Source organism: Gopherus evgoodei, chromosome 13, assembly GCF_007399415.2.
Source record: "Gopherus evgoodei ecotype Sinaloan lineage chromosome 13, rGopEvg1_v1.p, whole genome shotgun sequence".
In the NCBI taxonomy this organism is placed as follows: domain Eukaryota; kingdom Metazoa; phylum Chordata; order Testudines; family Testudinidae; genus Gopherus; species Gopherus evgoodei.
Genome location: NC_044334.1, coordinates 31,080,450 through 31,098,442, shown reverse-complemented (window position 1 = coordinate 31,098,442; position 17,993 = coordinate 31,080,450). Strand labels below are relative to the sequence as shown.

The window sequence follows — 17,993 nt, the reverse complement described above, 5'->3', positions numbered from 1 at the left end:
ATTGCAGCAAAGCCATCCACTATGACCTGCACATTTCCCAGAGTCACAACCTTTCGTAGCAGCAGCTCAGTGATTGCTTTGGCTACTTGCATCACAACAGCCCCCACAGTAGATCTGCCCACTCCAATTTGATTCCTGACTGACTGGTAGCTGTCTGGCGTTGAGAAGCGAATGGAGATAACTCTGTGGAAGCTTGCAACTGTTAGGGCTGTTCTCATCTTGGCATTCTGGCGCTTCAGGGCAGGGGAAAGCAAGCCACAAAATTCCATTAAAGTGCCCTTACACACGCGAAAGTTTCACAGCCACTGGGAATCATCCCACACATGCAACACTATGCGGTCCCACCAGTCTGTGCTTGTTTCCCGGGCCCAGAATCGGTATTCCACAGCATGAACCTGCCCCACTAACACCATGATCTCCAAAGCGCTGGAGCCCGCAGTTTGAGAGAATTCTGTGTCCATGTCTTCATCGCTCATCACCGCACTGCTGTTGCCTCCTCCTCACCTAGTTTTTCATGTTCTGGTTCTGCAAAAACTGCACAATAATGTGCAAGTTGTTTACAATGTTGATGACTGCTACGTTGAGATGAGCAGGCTCCATAGTTGCCATGGTATGGTGTCTGCACTGAAAAATGGCACGAAACAATTGTCGCCGTTGCTCTGACGGAGGGAGGGGCGACTGACGACATGGCTTACAGGGAATTCAAATCAACAAAGGGGGTGGTTTTGCATCAAGGAGAAACACAAACAACTGTCACACAGTATGGCTCCCTCAAGGATTGAACTGAAAACCCTGGGTTTAGCAGGCCGTTGAATTCATGGCAGGGAGGGAGGGGGGAGCAAATGAATACAACACAAATTGGTCAATTTCTTGTTTTGATCCACTCCATCTATCTTTTACATCTTAGGCTGGCAGCAGACAGTGCAGTACGACTGCTAGCCATTGTCATCTCCTGGCTGCTCAGCAGAAAATGGGAATGACCTGGCTGACTCACTCCCATGTCTGCCAAGGCACCCCTGACCGAGCTCACCGAGGTCGGCTAAAAGAGCACCCAGGAGTACGATGACGATGGCTACCAGGCATAATGCACCGTCTGCTGCCAAAAGGCAATGAGCTGCTGCTATTTAGCAATGCAGTCCCATATCTGCTAGCACCCAGGAGACATAAGGGGATGGTCAGCTGAGCAGGCTCCATGCTTGCCATGGTATGGTGTCTGTACAGGTAACCCAGGAAAAAAGGCATGAAACGATTGTCTGCCGTTACTTTCATGGAGGGAGGAAGGGAGAGAGGGGCCTGATGACACGTTCCCAGAACCATCCGCGACAATGTTTTTTGCCCCATCAGGCATTGGGATCTCAACCCAGAATTCCAATGGGCGGGGGAGACTGTGGGAACTATGGGATAGCTACACACAGTGCAACACTCCAGAAGTCGATACTAGCCTCGGTACTATGGATGCACACCACCAAATTAATGTGCTTAGTGTGGACACATGCACTCGACTTTATACAATCTGTTGCCAAAAATCAAATTCTATAAAATCAGAGTAATTTCGTAGTGTAGACATACCCAAAGACACACTAGCACTCCAGCCAGGTGTTAATAAGCTATCATGGCTTAAGCAGCAATTCTTCAGCAACAGGAAAGTATAAACAAGAAATTTCCACTTCAGGGACCATTCAAACTTCATGTCCTGCTTGACCCTGCGTGTCAGCATGACTGAGCAAGGATGTTTCTAGCACAAGAAATTGTTATAAAGCGAGAGGAAAACACTTGACTTCATGTCTTCTCCCCCCATCTCTCTGCTCACGATATTAACCACCCTGAAAGAACTGAAGTAAAGGGGAGTGGTCCTAGACTGGAAGGAGACCTAGCCTGTGGAATTTACTACAGTGTATGTTGAGACAAAACTTTTGCTTTTAAGTTCATTTAAGCTTGTTAAATACTAGCTTGTGCATTACTCACTTCTTTTGTAACCAATCCTGACTTTTATGCATCATCACTTGTAATCTCTTAAAATCTGTCTCTTAATAAATTTATCTTATTGATTTATTTTATCCAGTATGTTTGGATTAGAGTATGTGGGAAACATCCATTTTCCTTTGATGAAGTGATGGACTTTCTATGGGCGTATACTGTTCAGAAAGGTACTGAGCAGCACAAGACACACATTTCTGGGGGACAAGGCTGAGAGTAAGAATTTGCAGGTGTCACCCTGTATGTAATTCATGAGTAACTCCTCAGCATGCTCATGTATTTTGCTGGGAGTGAATTTGCATGCTGAAGGCTGCGCAAGCAAGTCAGGAGTGGCTGTTCTGACTACAAAGCAGTGTAAAAGGCACCCCTGGCTAGAGACTTAAAGAGACACCGATGGTCAACAGCCCAGACTGTACCTTGGGGAATGTCACACCCACAGGGGTTGGGGGAACTTGATTCATTTACATTTGTTAAAGGCTTTGAGATTTTTGGATTAAAGGCACTAGAGAAGTGCAAATAATTATATTATTCCCACAAAAAAGACCTTTTAAAATAAGAGTTAAGTTTGTTGAAGTTCATTTCCCAGCAACAATACAAAGCACCTAAGCCACCAATTAGAGCTACGTAACATACGGCACAACCTCAAACACATGCTCTACCAGCCAGCATCATAACTACCAGATCCCCTCAAACCCTTCACTTCACATCACCATACAGCTGCCAACACACACAGCCAATTCACTTACACACGTGGTGGAAGCAGTGGCAGCAGAACAATGGATGAGGATGGAGACAGAGAAGCAGCATGCAGTGAAGGGCAGACGGGGAGGGAGGCAGAGGAGCAGATGGTGGCGGGCAGGTGGATATCAGGAGACTGGGCAGGAGGTTGTGGGGATACCAAGGGGTTTGAAGTGGGGAGGAAGTAAAAACAGAATTAAAATGCATTATCTGCCCAAATCTAGGCAATTACTAACAAACTAATCCTTTCCAATATTTCACAGCCTCAATAGCAATGGGGTCCCCAATGGCTGGGCAGAAGCCTTGGGAGTGAACAGCAGTGTCTGAAAGACATGGGGAGGGGCAAGCAAATGCAGGAGGGGCAGAAGGCCGGACGTAGTAATTCCCTGCCTTCTCCACCCAATAGACCTGCCATGGCTCATCAGGGAGAAGAGTCCCTGTACTGCCAGCCATAGCAGGAACACTGTAGCAGCTCTCCCCCTGCATGGGACTAACTGGCCATTAGCTCTTCCAGCCAATACAAAGGAAAAGTTGCTTTGTGCACAGATGACAAGTGAATGGAAAGAGCAGGAATAAATCTGCATCCTACATTTCTCCCAAGAGAACAAATCTCTAGGAAGCCGCTTCACTGGCAGCTTCATCCCCTCACCACAAAGTCTTGCCCCTTTGGGGTATGACCATCCTTCCAACCTGAAGACAGACTCTTCATTAGAGCTCTGCATGTCTGTGTGCGCACACACGGGGCGGGGGAAGAAGGGGGATTGTTTCCAGGACAAATACATGGCAGTTAGTAGCTGCATATCATTCTTTCACCTCATGTCCCAATGCTCTTTTCAGGGTTCATTCCAGGATCCACATCATCAAAGGCTCAAATTGCAGCAGACTGTCTTTTGTCTGGTGGGTGGTTATCAAATCCCCTCCAGCTAAATATAATCCCTCCAACATTGCTTCTAGTATGGAAGGCAAGGGACGATGGTGGAATGCAAGCCCTGATGTGCTGCCACCAGGCCACAAGTCACCTCCCTTCATTCCTTCCTTCCCCACAAAGATAAGGCTCCCTAACAGCAGCAGCAAAGGATCGCAGCAGAGTTCCTGCAGGTTCTGCTTTTATAACAGCACTGACAGAGAATACACTGACAATTCTTGTCAGTTTCTCTGTGTGCTTTCAGGAGAGGCTGTGGAAGTTCATCTGCAGTGATAAAAAAAGGGCTTCTTTAGCAGAAGCCTCCCTGAGGAGTCATTTGAAGATGTAAGACTTAGCAGTTCAAATCCAACCCACTTTGTTATCTGACAAATACTGTACAGCCTATAGGAAGTGAGTAGTTTTCACGCCATAGAAAGCCACTACATATATTATTAACTGACATTCTTACAGGGAGAGAACAATTGTCTTGTACAAGACAACTCCCCCTCCGTCCCTGGAAAGGAAAGAGGTGTCCTCCTGAGCAATTCTGAGGCCTGGTCTACACTTCGAGGTTAGGTAGAATTTAGCCATGTTAAGTCTACACAACCAACCTCGTTCTGCCGACCTAAAGGGCCCTTAAAATCGACCACTTTACTGCTCCCCGAAGAGGGGAGTAGCGCTAAAATTGACTTCCTGGGTCTAATTTGGAGTACTGTAGACGCAGTGCAATTCAATGGTATGGGCCTACGGGAGCTACCCCAGAATGCTCCAATGTGACCACTCTGGACAGCACTTTCAACTCCGAGGCACTCGCCAGGAACACAGGAAAAGCACGGGGAACTTCTGAATTTCATTTCCTGTTTGGTCTGCGTGGCGAGCTCAGCAGCACAGGTGACCATGCAGTCCCAGAATCACAAATGAGCTCCAGCATGGAGCAAATGGGAGACACTAGATCTGACAGCAGTATGGGGAGAAGACTGTGCAGGCAGAACTCTGATCCAGTAGAAGAAATGCTGAAATATATATGCCAAAATTGCACAGAGCATGGTGGACAGAGGCTACATCAGGAATGCATGGCAGTGCCACATGAAAATTAAGGAGTTCAGGTGGTAAACGGTTGCTCCAGATCAGAGCCCCAAACATGCCATTTCTATGATCAACTGCGTGCCGTTCTAGGGGGGAACCCTACTAGTACCCCAACACTCTCTGTGGACACCTGCAAGGTGGCAGCCTCATGCAACAAGGATGAGGATTTTGTGGATGAGGAAAAGGAGGAGGAGAATGCACAGCAGGCAAGTGGAGAATCTGTTCTCCCCGGCAGCCGGAACCTTCTCCTCAACCTGGAGCCAATACCCCTCCCAGGACCTATTGCTCCCGGACCCTGAAGGCGGAGAAGGCACCTCTGGTGAGTGCACATTTGTAACGACATTACAGGGGTTAAAAGCAATTGTGTTTAATATCTGATTTGCCCTGAGCAATTGGGATGCATTCGGGGCCAGTACAGCTACTGGAAAAGTCTGTTAAACATGTCTGGGGATGGAGCGGGAATCCTCCAGGGACATCTCCATGGAGCTCTCCTGGAGGTGCTCTGAAAGCCTTTGCAGAGAGTTTCTGGGGAGGGCTGCCTTATATCATCCTCCAAGGCAGGACACTTTACCATGCCATGCCAGTAGCAACTGGTCCGAAATCACTGCAGCACAAAACATGACAGTCAATGGTCCTGGGTTTTGGTCACATTCATGCAACATTCAGTCTTTATCTTTCTGTGTCAGTCTCAGGACAGTGATATCATTTATGGTCACCTGGTTGAAACAGGGGCAGTTTTGTAAGGGAATAGTAATCCCTCTGTTTGCTGATCCCTGACACATTAGACCCTGGGCGTGCTAGGCTGTTTGCACTTGGTTAAAAGGGATTAACCTGGAGAATAGCCCCATGGAGGGAAGGGGAAGGGGTGTGCTGCACATCCACCCCAAAACTGCAACCTCTCCTTTTAAAAGGCAAACACAACCGGCATTGGTTGCTATGGGAAAAGAGGGCGCTGCAGTTTGAAACCATTCTCACATGTCATGAACGTGGAAGAAGCCAACCCCACATAACCTTTGGCTTACCATGGCTGCCTGCAAACTGAATTCTGTCACCTAGCCGTGTGTGATATGTCATCATACCAGCAAGCCCTCAATATGAAAGGCAAAATGTGACCCTGTACCTAAAACACGTGCTGTCTGCTGTGAATTGCTTGATTCACTGTGAAAGAGTCTCCCTTTTGTTCTCAGAAATGTATCTTCTGTAAAGTCTACTCTCCTTTTTCCTCCCCTGCAGTTGCAAATGCTTCTATGCTCCCCGCATCAACTCCACTCCTGAAGTTATCGCAGATTAGAAGGTGAAAAAAACCGCACTGGCAATGACATGTTTTCAGAGCTCATGCAATCTTCTCGCACTGCTTGGGCACAGCTGAATGCATGGAGGCATTCGGTGGCAGAGGCCAGGAAAGCATACAGCGAGTGTGATCAGAACACGCAGGAGGAGATGCTGAGGCTAATGGGGGAGCAAATGGACATGATGAGGCATCTGGCGGAGCTGCAGGAAAGGCAACTAGAGTACAGAACCCCACTGCATCCTGTATAACCACCTACCCCCCTTGCCAAGTTCCATATCCTCCTCAACCAGATGCCCAAGAAGAGGGGGAGGCTCCAGGCACCCTGCCACTCAACTCCAGGGGCTGGCTCAAGCAACAGAAGGCTGTCATTCGAAGCCCTAACCCTAATCCTAACCCTTCCCTCCTCCCCCACCCCACCCATTATCAAACCTTTTGTACACCTAGGCTTCCTTTTACTAATCAGCATTGTCAGTGATCTCATGTATTTTTTAATAAATAAAGAATGAATGGATTCAGAACAATAGGGACATTATTTTCTGAGCCAGCTGTGGTCAAAAGGGGGAGGGGGATTGTTTTACAGGGAAGGGATTAAGAAGGGATAGAATGGATAAAACAGTCTGTCTGGGCAAAAAAATCACATTGAGGAAGAAAGTTACTAGAGTCTCCCCTGAGATAGTGCTTGGGGTGTGCTACAAACCTCCAGAATCTGATCTGGATATGGATAGAGACTTTTTTAACAAAGTAAATACTAATGGGAATTGTGTGATCACGGGAGACTAACTTCCCAGATATAGACTGGAGAACAAATGCTAGTAATAAATAAAATAATAATAATAATAATAGGGCTCAGATTTTCCTAGATGCAATAGCTGATGGATTCCTTCACCAAGTAGTTGCTGAACCAACAAGAGGGGATGCCATTTTAGATTTGGTTTTGGTGAGTAGTGAGGACCTCATAGAAGAAATGGCTGTAGGGGACAAGCTTGGTTCGAGTGATCATGAGCTAATTCAGTTTAAACTAAATAGAAGGATAAACAAAAATAGATCTGGAACTAGGGTTTTTTATTTCAAAAGGGCTAACTTTAAAGAACTAAGGAAATTAGTTAGGGAAATGGATTGGACTGAAGAACTTAGGGATCTAAGGTGGAGGAAGCCTGGAATTACTTCAAGTCAAAGTTGCAGAAACTATCAGAAGCCCGCATCCCAAGATAGGTGAAAAAATTAATAGGCAGGAATTGTAGACCAAGCATCTCAGAGAGGTGATAAAGAAAAAGCAGAAAGCCTACAAGGAATGGAACATGTTTTTACAAAAGGTAGATCGTGCCAAACCAACCTGATCTCCTTCTTTGAGAAGGTAATAGATTTTCTAGAGAAAAGAAATGCAGTGGATCCAATTTACCTCCATTTCAGTAAGGCATTTGATACAGTTTCACATGGGGAATTATTAGCTAAATTGGAAAAGATGGAGATCGATATGAAAACTGAAAGGTGGATAAGGACCTGGTTAAAGAGGAGACTACAACCGATCTTACTGAAAGGTGAATTGTCAGGGAGGGAGGTTACTAGTGCAGTCCCTCAGGGATCGATTTTGGGACCAATCATTATTGACCTTGGCACAAAAAGTGGGAATGTGCTAATAAAGTATGCAGATGACACAAAGCTGGGAGGTATTGCCAATACAGAGAAGGACCGGGATATCCTACAGGAAGATCTGGATGACCTTGTACACTGGAGTAATAGTAATAGGATGAAATTTAATAGTGAAAAGTGCAAGGTCATTCATTTAGGGATTAATAACAAGAATTATTGTTATAAGCTGGGGAGGCATCAGTTGGAAGTAACAGAGGAGGAGAAGGACCTCGGAGTATTGGTTGATCACAGGATGACTATGAGCCGCCAATGTGATATGGCTGTGAAAAAATCTAATGCGGTCTTGGGATGCACCAGGCGAGGTATTTCCAGTAGAGATAAGGAGGTGTTAGTACCGTTATACAAGGTACTGGTGAGACCTCATCTGGAATACTGTACGCAGTTCTCGTCTCCCATGTTTAAGAAGGATGAATTCAAACTGGAAGAGGTTCAGAGAAGGGCTACTAGGATGATCCGAGGAATGAAAAACCTGTCTTATCAAAGAGCTTGGCTTGTTCAGTCTAATCAAAAGAAGGCTGAGGGGAGATATGCTTGCTCTCTATAAATATATTAGAGGAATAAATACCAGGGAGGGAGAGGAATTTAAGCTCAGTACCAATGTGGATACAAGAACAAATGGATATAAACTGGTAATCAGGAAGTTTAGACTTGAAATTAGACGAAGATTTCTAACCATCAGAGGAGTGAAGTTCTGGAACAGCCTTCCAAGGGGAATAGTGGAGGCAAAAGACATATCTGGCTTCAAGACTAAGCTTGGTAAGTTTATGGAGGGGATGGTATGATGGGATAGCCTAATTTTGGAAATTAATTCATCTTTGACTATTAGCGGTAAATATGTCCAATGGCTTGTGATGAGATATTAGATGGGATGGGATCTGAGTTACTACAGAGAATTCTTTCCTGGCTGCTGGCTGGTGAGTCTTGCCCACATGCTCCGGGTTTAGCTGATCGCCATATTTGGGGTTGGGAAGGAATTTTCCTCCAGGGCAGACTGGCAGAAGCCCTGGGGGGGTTTCGCCTTCCACTGCAACGTCGGGCATGGGTCACTTGCTGGAAGGTTCTCTGCACCTTAAAGTCTTTAAACCATGATTTGAGGACTACAAGGCTCACACACAGGTTTGATACAGGAATGGATGGGTGAGATTCTGTGGCCTGTGTCATGCAGGAGGTCAGACTAGATGATCATAATGGTCCCTTCTGACCTTAAAGTCTATGATTCTAAGTACATTCACCAAAGGGTGCAGCTTTGCATCAAGGACAAATGCACACAACTGTCACACCGTAGCCTGGTCAGTCATGAAATGGTTTTTCAAAGCCTCTCCGATGCACAGCGTGCCTCAGTGTGCTTTTCTAACTGCCCTGGTGTCTGGCTGTTCAAAATTGACCACCAAGTGATCTGCCTCAACCTCCCATCCTGCCATAAACATCTCCACCTTACTCTCACAGATATTATGAAGCACATAGCAAGCAGCAGTAACAATAGGAATGTTGCTTTCGCTGAGGTCTGACCTACTCAGCAAGCTGCGCCTGCACCCCTTTAAACATCCAAAGGCACATGCTACCACCATTCTGCAGTTGCTCAGCCTACAGTTGAACTGCTCCTTACTGCTGTCCAGGCTGTCTGTCTATGGCTTCATAAGCCATGGGAGCAAGGGGTAGGCTGGGTCCCCAAGGATAACTATTGCCATTTCAACATCCTCAACAGTAATTTTCTGGTCTGGGAAGAAAGTTCCTTCTTGTAGCTTTCCTTAGCAGAAGGGTACCGATTTCCCTGGCTACTTGGATCACAGCAGCCCCCACCGTAGATGTGCCCACTCCGAACTGATTATCAACTGACCGGTAGCAGTCAGGCATTGCAAGCTTCCACAGGGCTATCGCCACTTGCTTCTCAACTGTTGGGGCAGGTCTCATCTTGGTATTCTTGAGCTTCAGAGAGGGGGAAAGCAATTCACAAAGTTCCATGAAAGTGGCCTTATGCATGTGAAAGTTTCACAGCCACCGGGAATCTCCCCATACTTGCAACACTATGCGGTCCCACCAGTTTCTGCTTGTTTGCTGGGCCCAGAATCAACATGCCCCAGTGCCACCAGGATATCCCAATTGCCCCATCCAATGCTTTCAGGAACGTCTGTGTCCATGTCCTCCTCACAATCTGCCTCGTGCTGGCAGCTCCTAGATAGGCTCTACACATACTGCAGGATAACGCGCAAGGTATTTACAACAGTCACAAAAGCAGTGTGCAGCTGAGCGGGCTCCATGCTTGCTGTGCTATGGCATCTGCACGGATAACCCAGGAAAAAAGGCACAAAATGATTATTTGCCATTGCTTTCAAGGAGGGAGGGAGGGAGGTAAGGAGACTGATGACATGTACCCAAAAATCATCCGCAACAATGATTTTGCCCCATCAGGTATTGGGAGCTTAATCCAGAATTCCAATGGGCAGTAGGACTGTGGGATAGCTACCCACAATTCACCACTCTGTGAATCGATGCTAACCACAGTACTGAGAACGCACTCCACCAACCTAATGCGCTTAGTGGGGACACGCACGAGCAACTGTATAAAATCGGTTACTAAAGATCGATGTCTATAAAATCAACCTAATATTGTAGTGCAGACATGCCCTGAGATATGCAGTTGCACTGCTATGCTCTATTGTCTCTACCTCTTCTGGGGATTGAGGATTTCATTATCCAGAGCCATTAATGACATTTTACAAATGATAAAAACATACAAGGCCAAACTCACCCCGGCATAATTGCATTGGACTCAATGGAGTTACAGGAGACCCATGACTCTTTTTAAACTACTTGTTGCTCTCCATTTAAAAAGGCACAACCTTTTTACATCAGCTTCCTATTATCCATTACCCAATTTAGAAGTCCACCGGATCATTACAAAACACAGCAATATGAGTTAGGCTCATGAGGGTTAAATATCAACCACAAAGAAAAACAGTGTTTATAATCTATTATAAGATAGAAAAATGAAATATTGAAGAAACAACAGATGGAAAAGGAAGAGAAAGCCACAACAAAATCCCTTTAGCCTACACATCTTCTTGAACAATTTTCAACTACTAGAGAGGCCCAATAAGCCATATAAGATTTGAAGGCTTTGTTTATCCTTGTCACAGACAGCATTTGGTCAGCCATTCTAGGAGCTTAGATTTAAACTACACCAACCAGTATAATTCAAGCTCCACAAAAGCCAATTCACCGGTTGCTCAGTAAGTAGCAAGTGCAAAATAAATGAGTTACAAACAACTCTTTTTGCCCCCACTTACTGAAAAACTCTCGTTTTGGGCTCAAGTTTTCCATGCTTGATCTTAGCTGAAACAAGATGTATTTATTTAAGAACATATGGAGAGAATCCATTCAATTGTTTTTTAGTTAAATTAGGCCAGGGTGTGGGTATTGAATATTAACATTCCTTATTCTTAAAGGTCACTCACAAACAGGAACCAAAACCGGGTTTACGCCCTCTCTGTTCAGGGTGGGCATAAAAGCCTGAAAAGTGGCCTTTTTTAACTGGGGGAGCTACTACTCCTTAGAAATCAGTAATATCAAGTCTTCTTTCCTTTTCTGAAGGTCTCCTTGGAGGACCAGAGAACACAAAGCTTTCTCAGACCTTAACTGAAGGGGCAGAAGAGTTGAATTTTTAACAGAGATTTTTTTCTTTCTAACTGATTTCAGAGTAGCAACTGTGTTACTCTCCATCAGCAAAAAGAACAGAAGTACTTGTGGCACCACAAGTACTCCTGTTCTTCTTTCTAACTGTTGTCAAGTATTTGAGTTAAACAGGAGAGGGTGTTAAAAAAAAAAAGCCAAGAATTTTAAGTAGCGCCATTCCTCTCTCAATCGCTCAGACTGAGGAGGGTCACTGATATCTGACACAATCTTAGCCTTAATTATAATATACTGCCTTGGAGGAAGCTATTTTTCATAAAAGTCACGAACAGGTCACAGGCAAAAAGGAAAATTTCACAGAAGCCATGACCTGTCCATGACTTTTACTAAAAATATCCGTGAGAAAATGGGGGTCTGTGGGTCCCCACACCACCTGAAGCCAGCAGTGACCAGGAGCTATGGGGTATCCTGTGGCAGACGGGAGCTGCAGGGTACCCTGCTGCTTGCAGCAGCTTGGAGCTCTGTGGGGCCATCAGAGGCAGTGGGAGTACCCTGCCGCTCCCTGCCCCTGTGGGCAGCAGGGGACCCTGCAGCTCCTGACCACCACAGGCTGAAGGCATGGAGGTCATTGGAAGTCACGGATTCTGTGACTAAATCATTGCTTATTCTCAGAGGCTAGTATAATTAAGGCTAAGCACTTAAACTACAGAGACCGTGTGCTAGGAGTACCTAGAGAGAGCAAGCAGTAGAGTGGCCATCACATCAGCAACCCTGACATGAGTATTGGGAGAAAACTTCAAGTGTAATTTGACACCTTCTAGCTGTAGACTAATTGGAGGCCCAAATCACGTCTGGAGACGACAACCTGCCAGGATTCTCAGCACCCACACCTTCCAGTAGTTGAGGGGTGGAGACCTCTCATCAGAACAATGCTTCTGGATTTATCTGATGGACCCCTCCAAATCCTCCCTCACGTTGTTTGCATCATTCTCCAGATAGCAAGTGCCTGGATACTATACATTCTTAGGACTCCAGTTTAGTGACATATTTTGCCTAGGAACAAGTTACTTACACTACATTAGTGCCCACAGGCCCAACCCAGGATCAGGGCCACATCATGTTGTGAAGACACTCAAGCCATCTCACAGCCTATGCTCAGTCTCTATTACTGCCCTCCCCCCACCCCCTTGGATACTTCATCCTGCTTCTATTTCGAACTGCATCACTCAGACAGCTAGCACCAGATAGCTGTAATGCCAACTTACAATGGCAAATCACTAGGTCTCCTATGCTCCTTGCAAAATTTGATCTCTGGAATTTGCTGTCTGCCAGTTAGTAAGATCAAAGCAGATTGATATGAAAATACAAATGACTAAGACAGCACTCCTAGAGCAGACTAAAGTAGTGATGTTGCTGGGGGTGATAACAAAGGGTACGAAAGGCCAAAGGCATTCAAAGTTTATCCTTCAGCATCCCCAAAAGATATTTCAAGTCATTCAGAAACCTCACTGTAACTTAATAGTTATTTGTTTACAGCTTTTTGCTTACCTATTGTACAGAGTGTACCCGCAAGCCGTTCTTTCTTAGGGGCTACAAGGGAGTGGAAAGTATCTAATTTACCATCATCATAGGGGATGACCCAGAGCCAATTTTGTTATTTTGCAATATAATCAGAGCAATTATTTTTTGACCCCACCCCCAATTCCTTTGCTCAAGGATGCGCTGTACCATTCTGGTAGAGGTTGGCAGTCACAAGACAATTGCATTGAGGAACCTTCTGTGCAAAGACACGACTTCCTCTCTTCTATATTATGGCACAGTACCCTGGAGCCTCCCACAAGACGACACAACTGCATCCCCTCTGGTGAATCACAGCACAGCACCAAGGAACCTCCTGCACTAACACACAAGTTCTTTATATTCATACAGTTTCTCTCCCTACACATATTTTGGGTAAGTCGTTATACTTGGTTGCTAGCTTAACAATGGATTCCTAGAGGTCCTCCTTGTAGTCTTCCAGTGCCTGTACAATGCAGGCATATGAAAAACGGCACCATTTAGCATAGAACTTCCTAACCAGAACAGATGCAGGTGGCCGTGAGTAGATCCAAGGACATTCAAACTGAAACCGCACATCTTCGGGCTACAAGCACATTCATCTCGCAACAGAGGATCTGTACAATATTTAGCTAGCAGGTCCCCACCACGGGCAGAAGGGAATATCGGTGGGGAGGGGGGACAGCAGAAAGTGGATTCAGTGGGGAGCACGTTTCTCTGATTTACCAACAGGCCAGAGCCCCCAGCAGGACGCAAGGGGCCATTCGCGGCGCGGGAAGTACTATGTTTGAGATGATCTCAGGCCCGGTTTTGTTCATTACAGTTCACCCCAAGCTTTTCACAAGGTGTGCCAGCCCTGGCGCGCTGATCACATTCCGCCCTGGGCAGCTACACTTGGCCTCCCCCCACCCCCCCGGCGGGCAGTGTCCCCGGGGCCCCCCCAGCCCCGCGGCGGGACTGGCCCGTCCCCGCGCGGCTCGGGAGCAGCCGCCCGGCGCTTACCTCGCAGCTGAACTCCATCTCGGCGTCCATGGTCATGATCCGCACCGTGAAGGTCTTGGGCTGTTTTCTCTTCAGCGAGCTGAAGCTCATCCGAGAGGCGATGGCCCCGGCCATGGCGAGACGCGGGAACGCCCCCGCCCCAGCCAGGCTCCGGGAAGGCCCGACGCCCGCCGGGTGCAATACCGGGCCCGGGCAGGTCAGCCCGCCCCCCCGGCCTGCAGCGGGGGGCAGGGGCGTCGCATCGGCCTGACGCCGGGCCCGCGGCTCACCCCGGCACTCCCGCCTGCAGACACCTGGCCTAGGGGCCGGCCGGACCTAGCCGGGGGGGGCGCTCCGGGGCAGGTCGGGGCCCTGGCCTGCGGGGTGGGGCGGCCTCCACCGCTCCGGGGGCCGCTCGGGGATCGGGCCCTGCCGGGGGGTGGGGGCCGCAGGAAGCAGCGCTACCTGCCTTTGCCAGCGCAGCCTAGCCGCACCGCGCTCCGCCATTGGCCCAGTAGCTCGCCAGGGGCGGGACACTGCCCTTCCCTCCGCCTCCCGGAGGGGCATCTTAACCAACAGGATGTTCCTCCCGCCTAGATTTCGGAGTTATCTACAATTTGACTGGCTTTTGGCGCTGCCATTCTGTCGGGTTTGGTTTCCATAGGTCCCGCCTTCCCAGCAGGGTTGGTTGAGAGACTGCTGAGCACGGCAGGCCCCTGGCGGGAAGGCGAAGCACGGGCTCTGGCTCCCCCTAGTGGTAGCCCTCACCCTGCTCAGCCTCACGCCCGGGGGTCCCCTCTGTGCCAGCGAACCGGGAGGAAACGTCACAGCAGAACACGTGGGCAGGGCAGGGGGGCTGAAACAGTTCTTATAGTGGGGGGTGTTGATGATGGAAACCACCTATCTGGTGTTTGTTATTACTACTTCAAGTCAGGGGATGCAGCAGCATCCTCAGCATCCGCAGTTCCAGCACCTCTGTACATGGGGTGTGGGGGGGGCCTCAGAAATCTGTGCACGGTCATGTTTGCCCCCGCCACGGCAGACTGATAGGATAGCACTATCTGTCATCGTCACGTCAGCATCACACCAGGAGGACAGCCGTGCAAGACACTATGATGTTGCACAGCACAGTGAAAACACTCTTTACACGTAGCCTTGGAAGGATTCGATTTTTATCAGTAAACATCAATTTCACCACGTACGCACACAGACCCATGCAAAAACATCCCCATCAGTAATAATCAAACTGGCAGATAGGCAAAAGAAGAAAAATGCTGCCTCAGAACTTGTCAGAACTTGAGTTAAGGATACTTTGTCTGTTTTGACATGTGATGTTGCCAAGTGGTGCTTTAACAGTCATAGAGCTTTAACATTCTGAATCTCATCGTCTCTTGCCATTAAATAATTATTGTCTCACCTGCCCTGCCCAGAATTTCCTGCAACTGTAAACATCTTGATGGATCAATAACTGAAAAATATGCTTAAAATCCATAATTTTGCACAACCGGGAAAATGTAAATAGACAACAATTTAAAAGTAAATGCTTATAAATAAACATTGATATTATCCATCAAAATGTTTACACTTGATTTTAGCCAAAAGGCTGAGAAGTGATATCAGTTGAAATTATTGAAAAAAATTGAAATTGAATTTTGCCAAGCCTCCTCACAGGCTAGCACTAGCAGAGCAAACTCCAGAAGGTGGCTGGCAAACCTGAGCTCCTAGAAATTTTACATGTAGCAAGAGTAGTGTCTACAGACTCATGGATTCTATTCCAACTTCTGCCACGCTCACCATGAGTTCTTAGACAGGGTATTTAATTTCAGTGGGTCTCTTTAGTTCACCCCTGTGCTGTGGGTTTCCTAGCATAAAGGGTCACTAAGCTGATGGATCTGGGCCCTACGGAATTTCCCCTATGTAGGGATTCCCTGATGGCACAGAGCAGAAACGGGGCTGAGGCTAGAGTGCAATTGCACTCTAGTTATTCCAAGCTGTTGGAACAGTCATATGGACCCTAGGCAGCCAGGAGGCAAGTTGGGCTGCTCTGATCAGCTCTGGGAGATAAAGAAGCCCACAGCTGGCTCAGGACAGGCAAGGCACAAAGGAGGCCCAGCCTTTTCGGCCCTGTGCCGAGCTCAGCTCTGGCACTGGAATGCAATGAGCTATGTGTGTCAGTTTCCTTATCTGTAAAATAGGGATCCTGATCCTTCCCTAACTCACAGGATAGAAGGGTTGTGAGGCTTATTGAATTAAAAACTGTGTTGCCCACACTTCCACAGTGGATCTCTCTGTCTCCCTATAGTGGGTAGTCCCAGGAATTGGTGCTGGAACTTGGTGCACTGGGGGTGCTGCAGCATCCCCTGTCGAGAAGTGATTTCCATCATATCCAAGTTTACAGTTTGTTTCAATGGCTCTTAGCACTGCCACTATACAAACTGTTCCAGCACCCTGGTCACAGGGGCATTGGAATGGGGGCAGGTTGGGGGCCATGACCTCATCACTTTTAAAAGCTCAGAGCACATGGCAGGAGAGGGATAAAAACCCTAAGGCAAAGGACCTAGCACCTCTGTGCTGCTTGGAGGACAAGGTGTTTCTAGGCATAAGCAAGAGCTCCCCAGCAACTTAGCCTGGGTTAGCCCTAAAGGACAATTACAGCTTGCTGATGAGAGAAGCCTATATTACCTTTTGAAACATGAGCTTGTAACCCATTTGTGTGTCTATGTTCACTTGCTTTAGCCTTGTAAATAACTCTCCCATGTCCTTTTCCTGCTTGATAAAACTTCATGTAGTTTATTATAGGGTCAGCTACAAACATTGTCTTTGGATGAGACCTAAAGAGTAACTGGCCAGAGGTAAGTGATTGGTCCTTTAGGATTAGGAGTAACTTGCATCCAACAAAGTGGATATTCACCCATGAAAGCTCATGCTCCAATGCGTCTGTTAGTCTATAAAGTGCCACAGGACTCTTTGCTGCTTTTACTGAATATTGCTGTGATTCTTCTTGGTGTAAGGGGCTGTCTATCACAGAGCTACACTCACCTGGGTGGCAAGACAGACCAGAGCACCCATAGGGACTGTCTGTGACTCCGTGTTCAGGCTGTGAAGGTGCCTGAGGAGTTTGTACTTGGTGCAATCAAAGTTTAGAACTCACAACCAATTTGGGGATGGTGCTCTTGGGAGTGTCACACCACATATAGGGGTTCATGAGTCCACTTCAGCCTTGGAGCATTGTGGCAACTCACCAGCATGGTGCCTCTCACTGGACATCCAGGGAATTAGCTCACCAGCCTCCAAAGCAGCCTCTGTTGGCTAGTGTCCTTCCTGGACCCCAGTGCCCCTTTCCCCAGTACCACCCCCAGTCTCTGGGTCTCCCCTCCCAGGGGAACCCCCTCTCCCCACCTCACCTCAGTATATGGCTACTGCCAGTCACCATCTAGCCCCCACTCACTGGGGCAGACTGCAGTGTACACACCATTCATCACTGGCAAACAGAGGTTTGGACCTGCTGCCTTTCCCTACCCCAGATTACCCCTCTGTAGCCCCAGTACCTGTTCTGGCCTTTATCAAGGCCTGCAGCCAGGGGGTTCTTGGAGCTGGAGCTGGAGCTGGAGCTGGAGCTGGAGCTGGAGCTGGAGCTGGAGCTGGAGCTGGAGCTGGAGCTGGAGCTGGAGCTGGAGCTGGAGCTGGAGCTGGAGCTGGCCCCACTCCACATCCTTCTCTCTATTGCCAGGGGGACTCTGTCAGCTCCTGGCTCACGGGCCTTTTATAGGGCCAGCTGTGGCCTGACAGGGGTGTGGCCTAGCTGCAGCTGCTTCCCCAATTGGCCCAGCCTTTAGCTCACGGCCCAGGCTTACTGGTTCCCCGCCACAGCCCTCTTCTAGGGCTGTTTTAAGCCCTTCAGGACAGGAGCAGGGTTAGTCTATGTTCTTTACCCAGGCAAGAGAGCTTCACGCACTGAAGTCCCAGAGCCAATCACTGCACCTGATGCCCCATCTAGGGGAACATGTCACATAAAGCAGGAAGGTAGAGGAGGGCAAAGCACCGTTTCTGTGATTCCATTTTTCGGGGGTGGCCAAACATGCAGCCTACGGTGTTCTCCAGTGAAGCTTGTGGGCGTGCATGGCCTGTGCTGCAGCACCTACAGCTTCAGCTGAGCATTGTCGTGGGCCACGCTGCATT

The 17,993-nt window shown here is 47.9% G+C and overlaps 1 protein-coding gene across 10 annotated transcripts in view; it reads right to left on the bottom strand.

Annotated features, from left to right (window-relative positions):
* The window catches only part of NF2 (neurofibromin 2), a 100,620-nt gene extending 86,583 nt beyond the window's left edge, over positions 1-14,037 (bottom strand). For 6 of the 10 annotated variants that reach the window (XM_030582315.1, XM_030582313.1, XM_030582311.1 and 3 more), the window contains exon 1: positions 2,724-2,799. In XM_030582315.1, coding sequence (XP_030438175.1) covers positions 2,724-2,784 — 61 coding nt within the window. In that variant the 5' untranslated portion in view covers positions 2,785-2,799. Of the gene's footprint in view, positions 1-2,723; positions 2,800-13,835 lie in introns of those variants that run through there. The other 4 variants (XM_030582318.1, XM_030582320.1, XM_030582319.1 and 1 more) reach the window with 2 other exon arrangements.
* Positions 14,038-17,993: the final 3,956 nt, after the last annotated feature.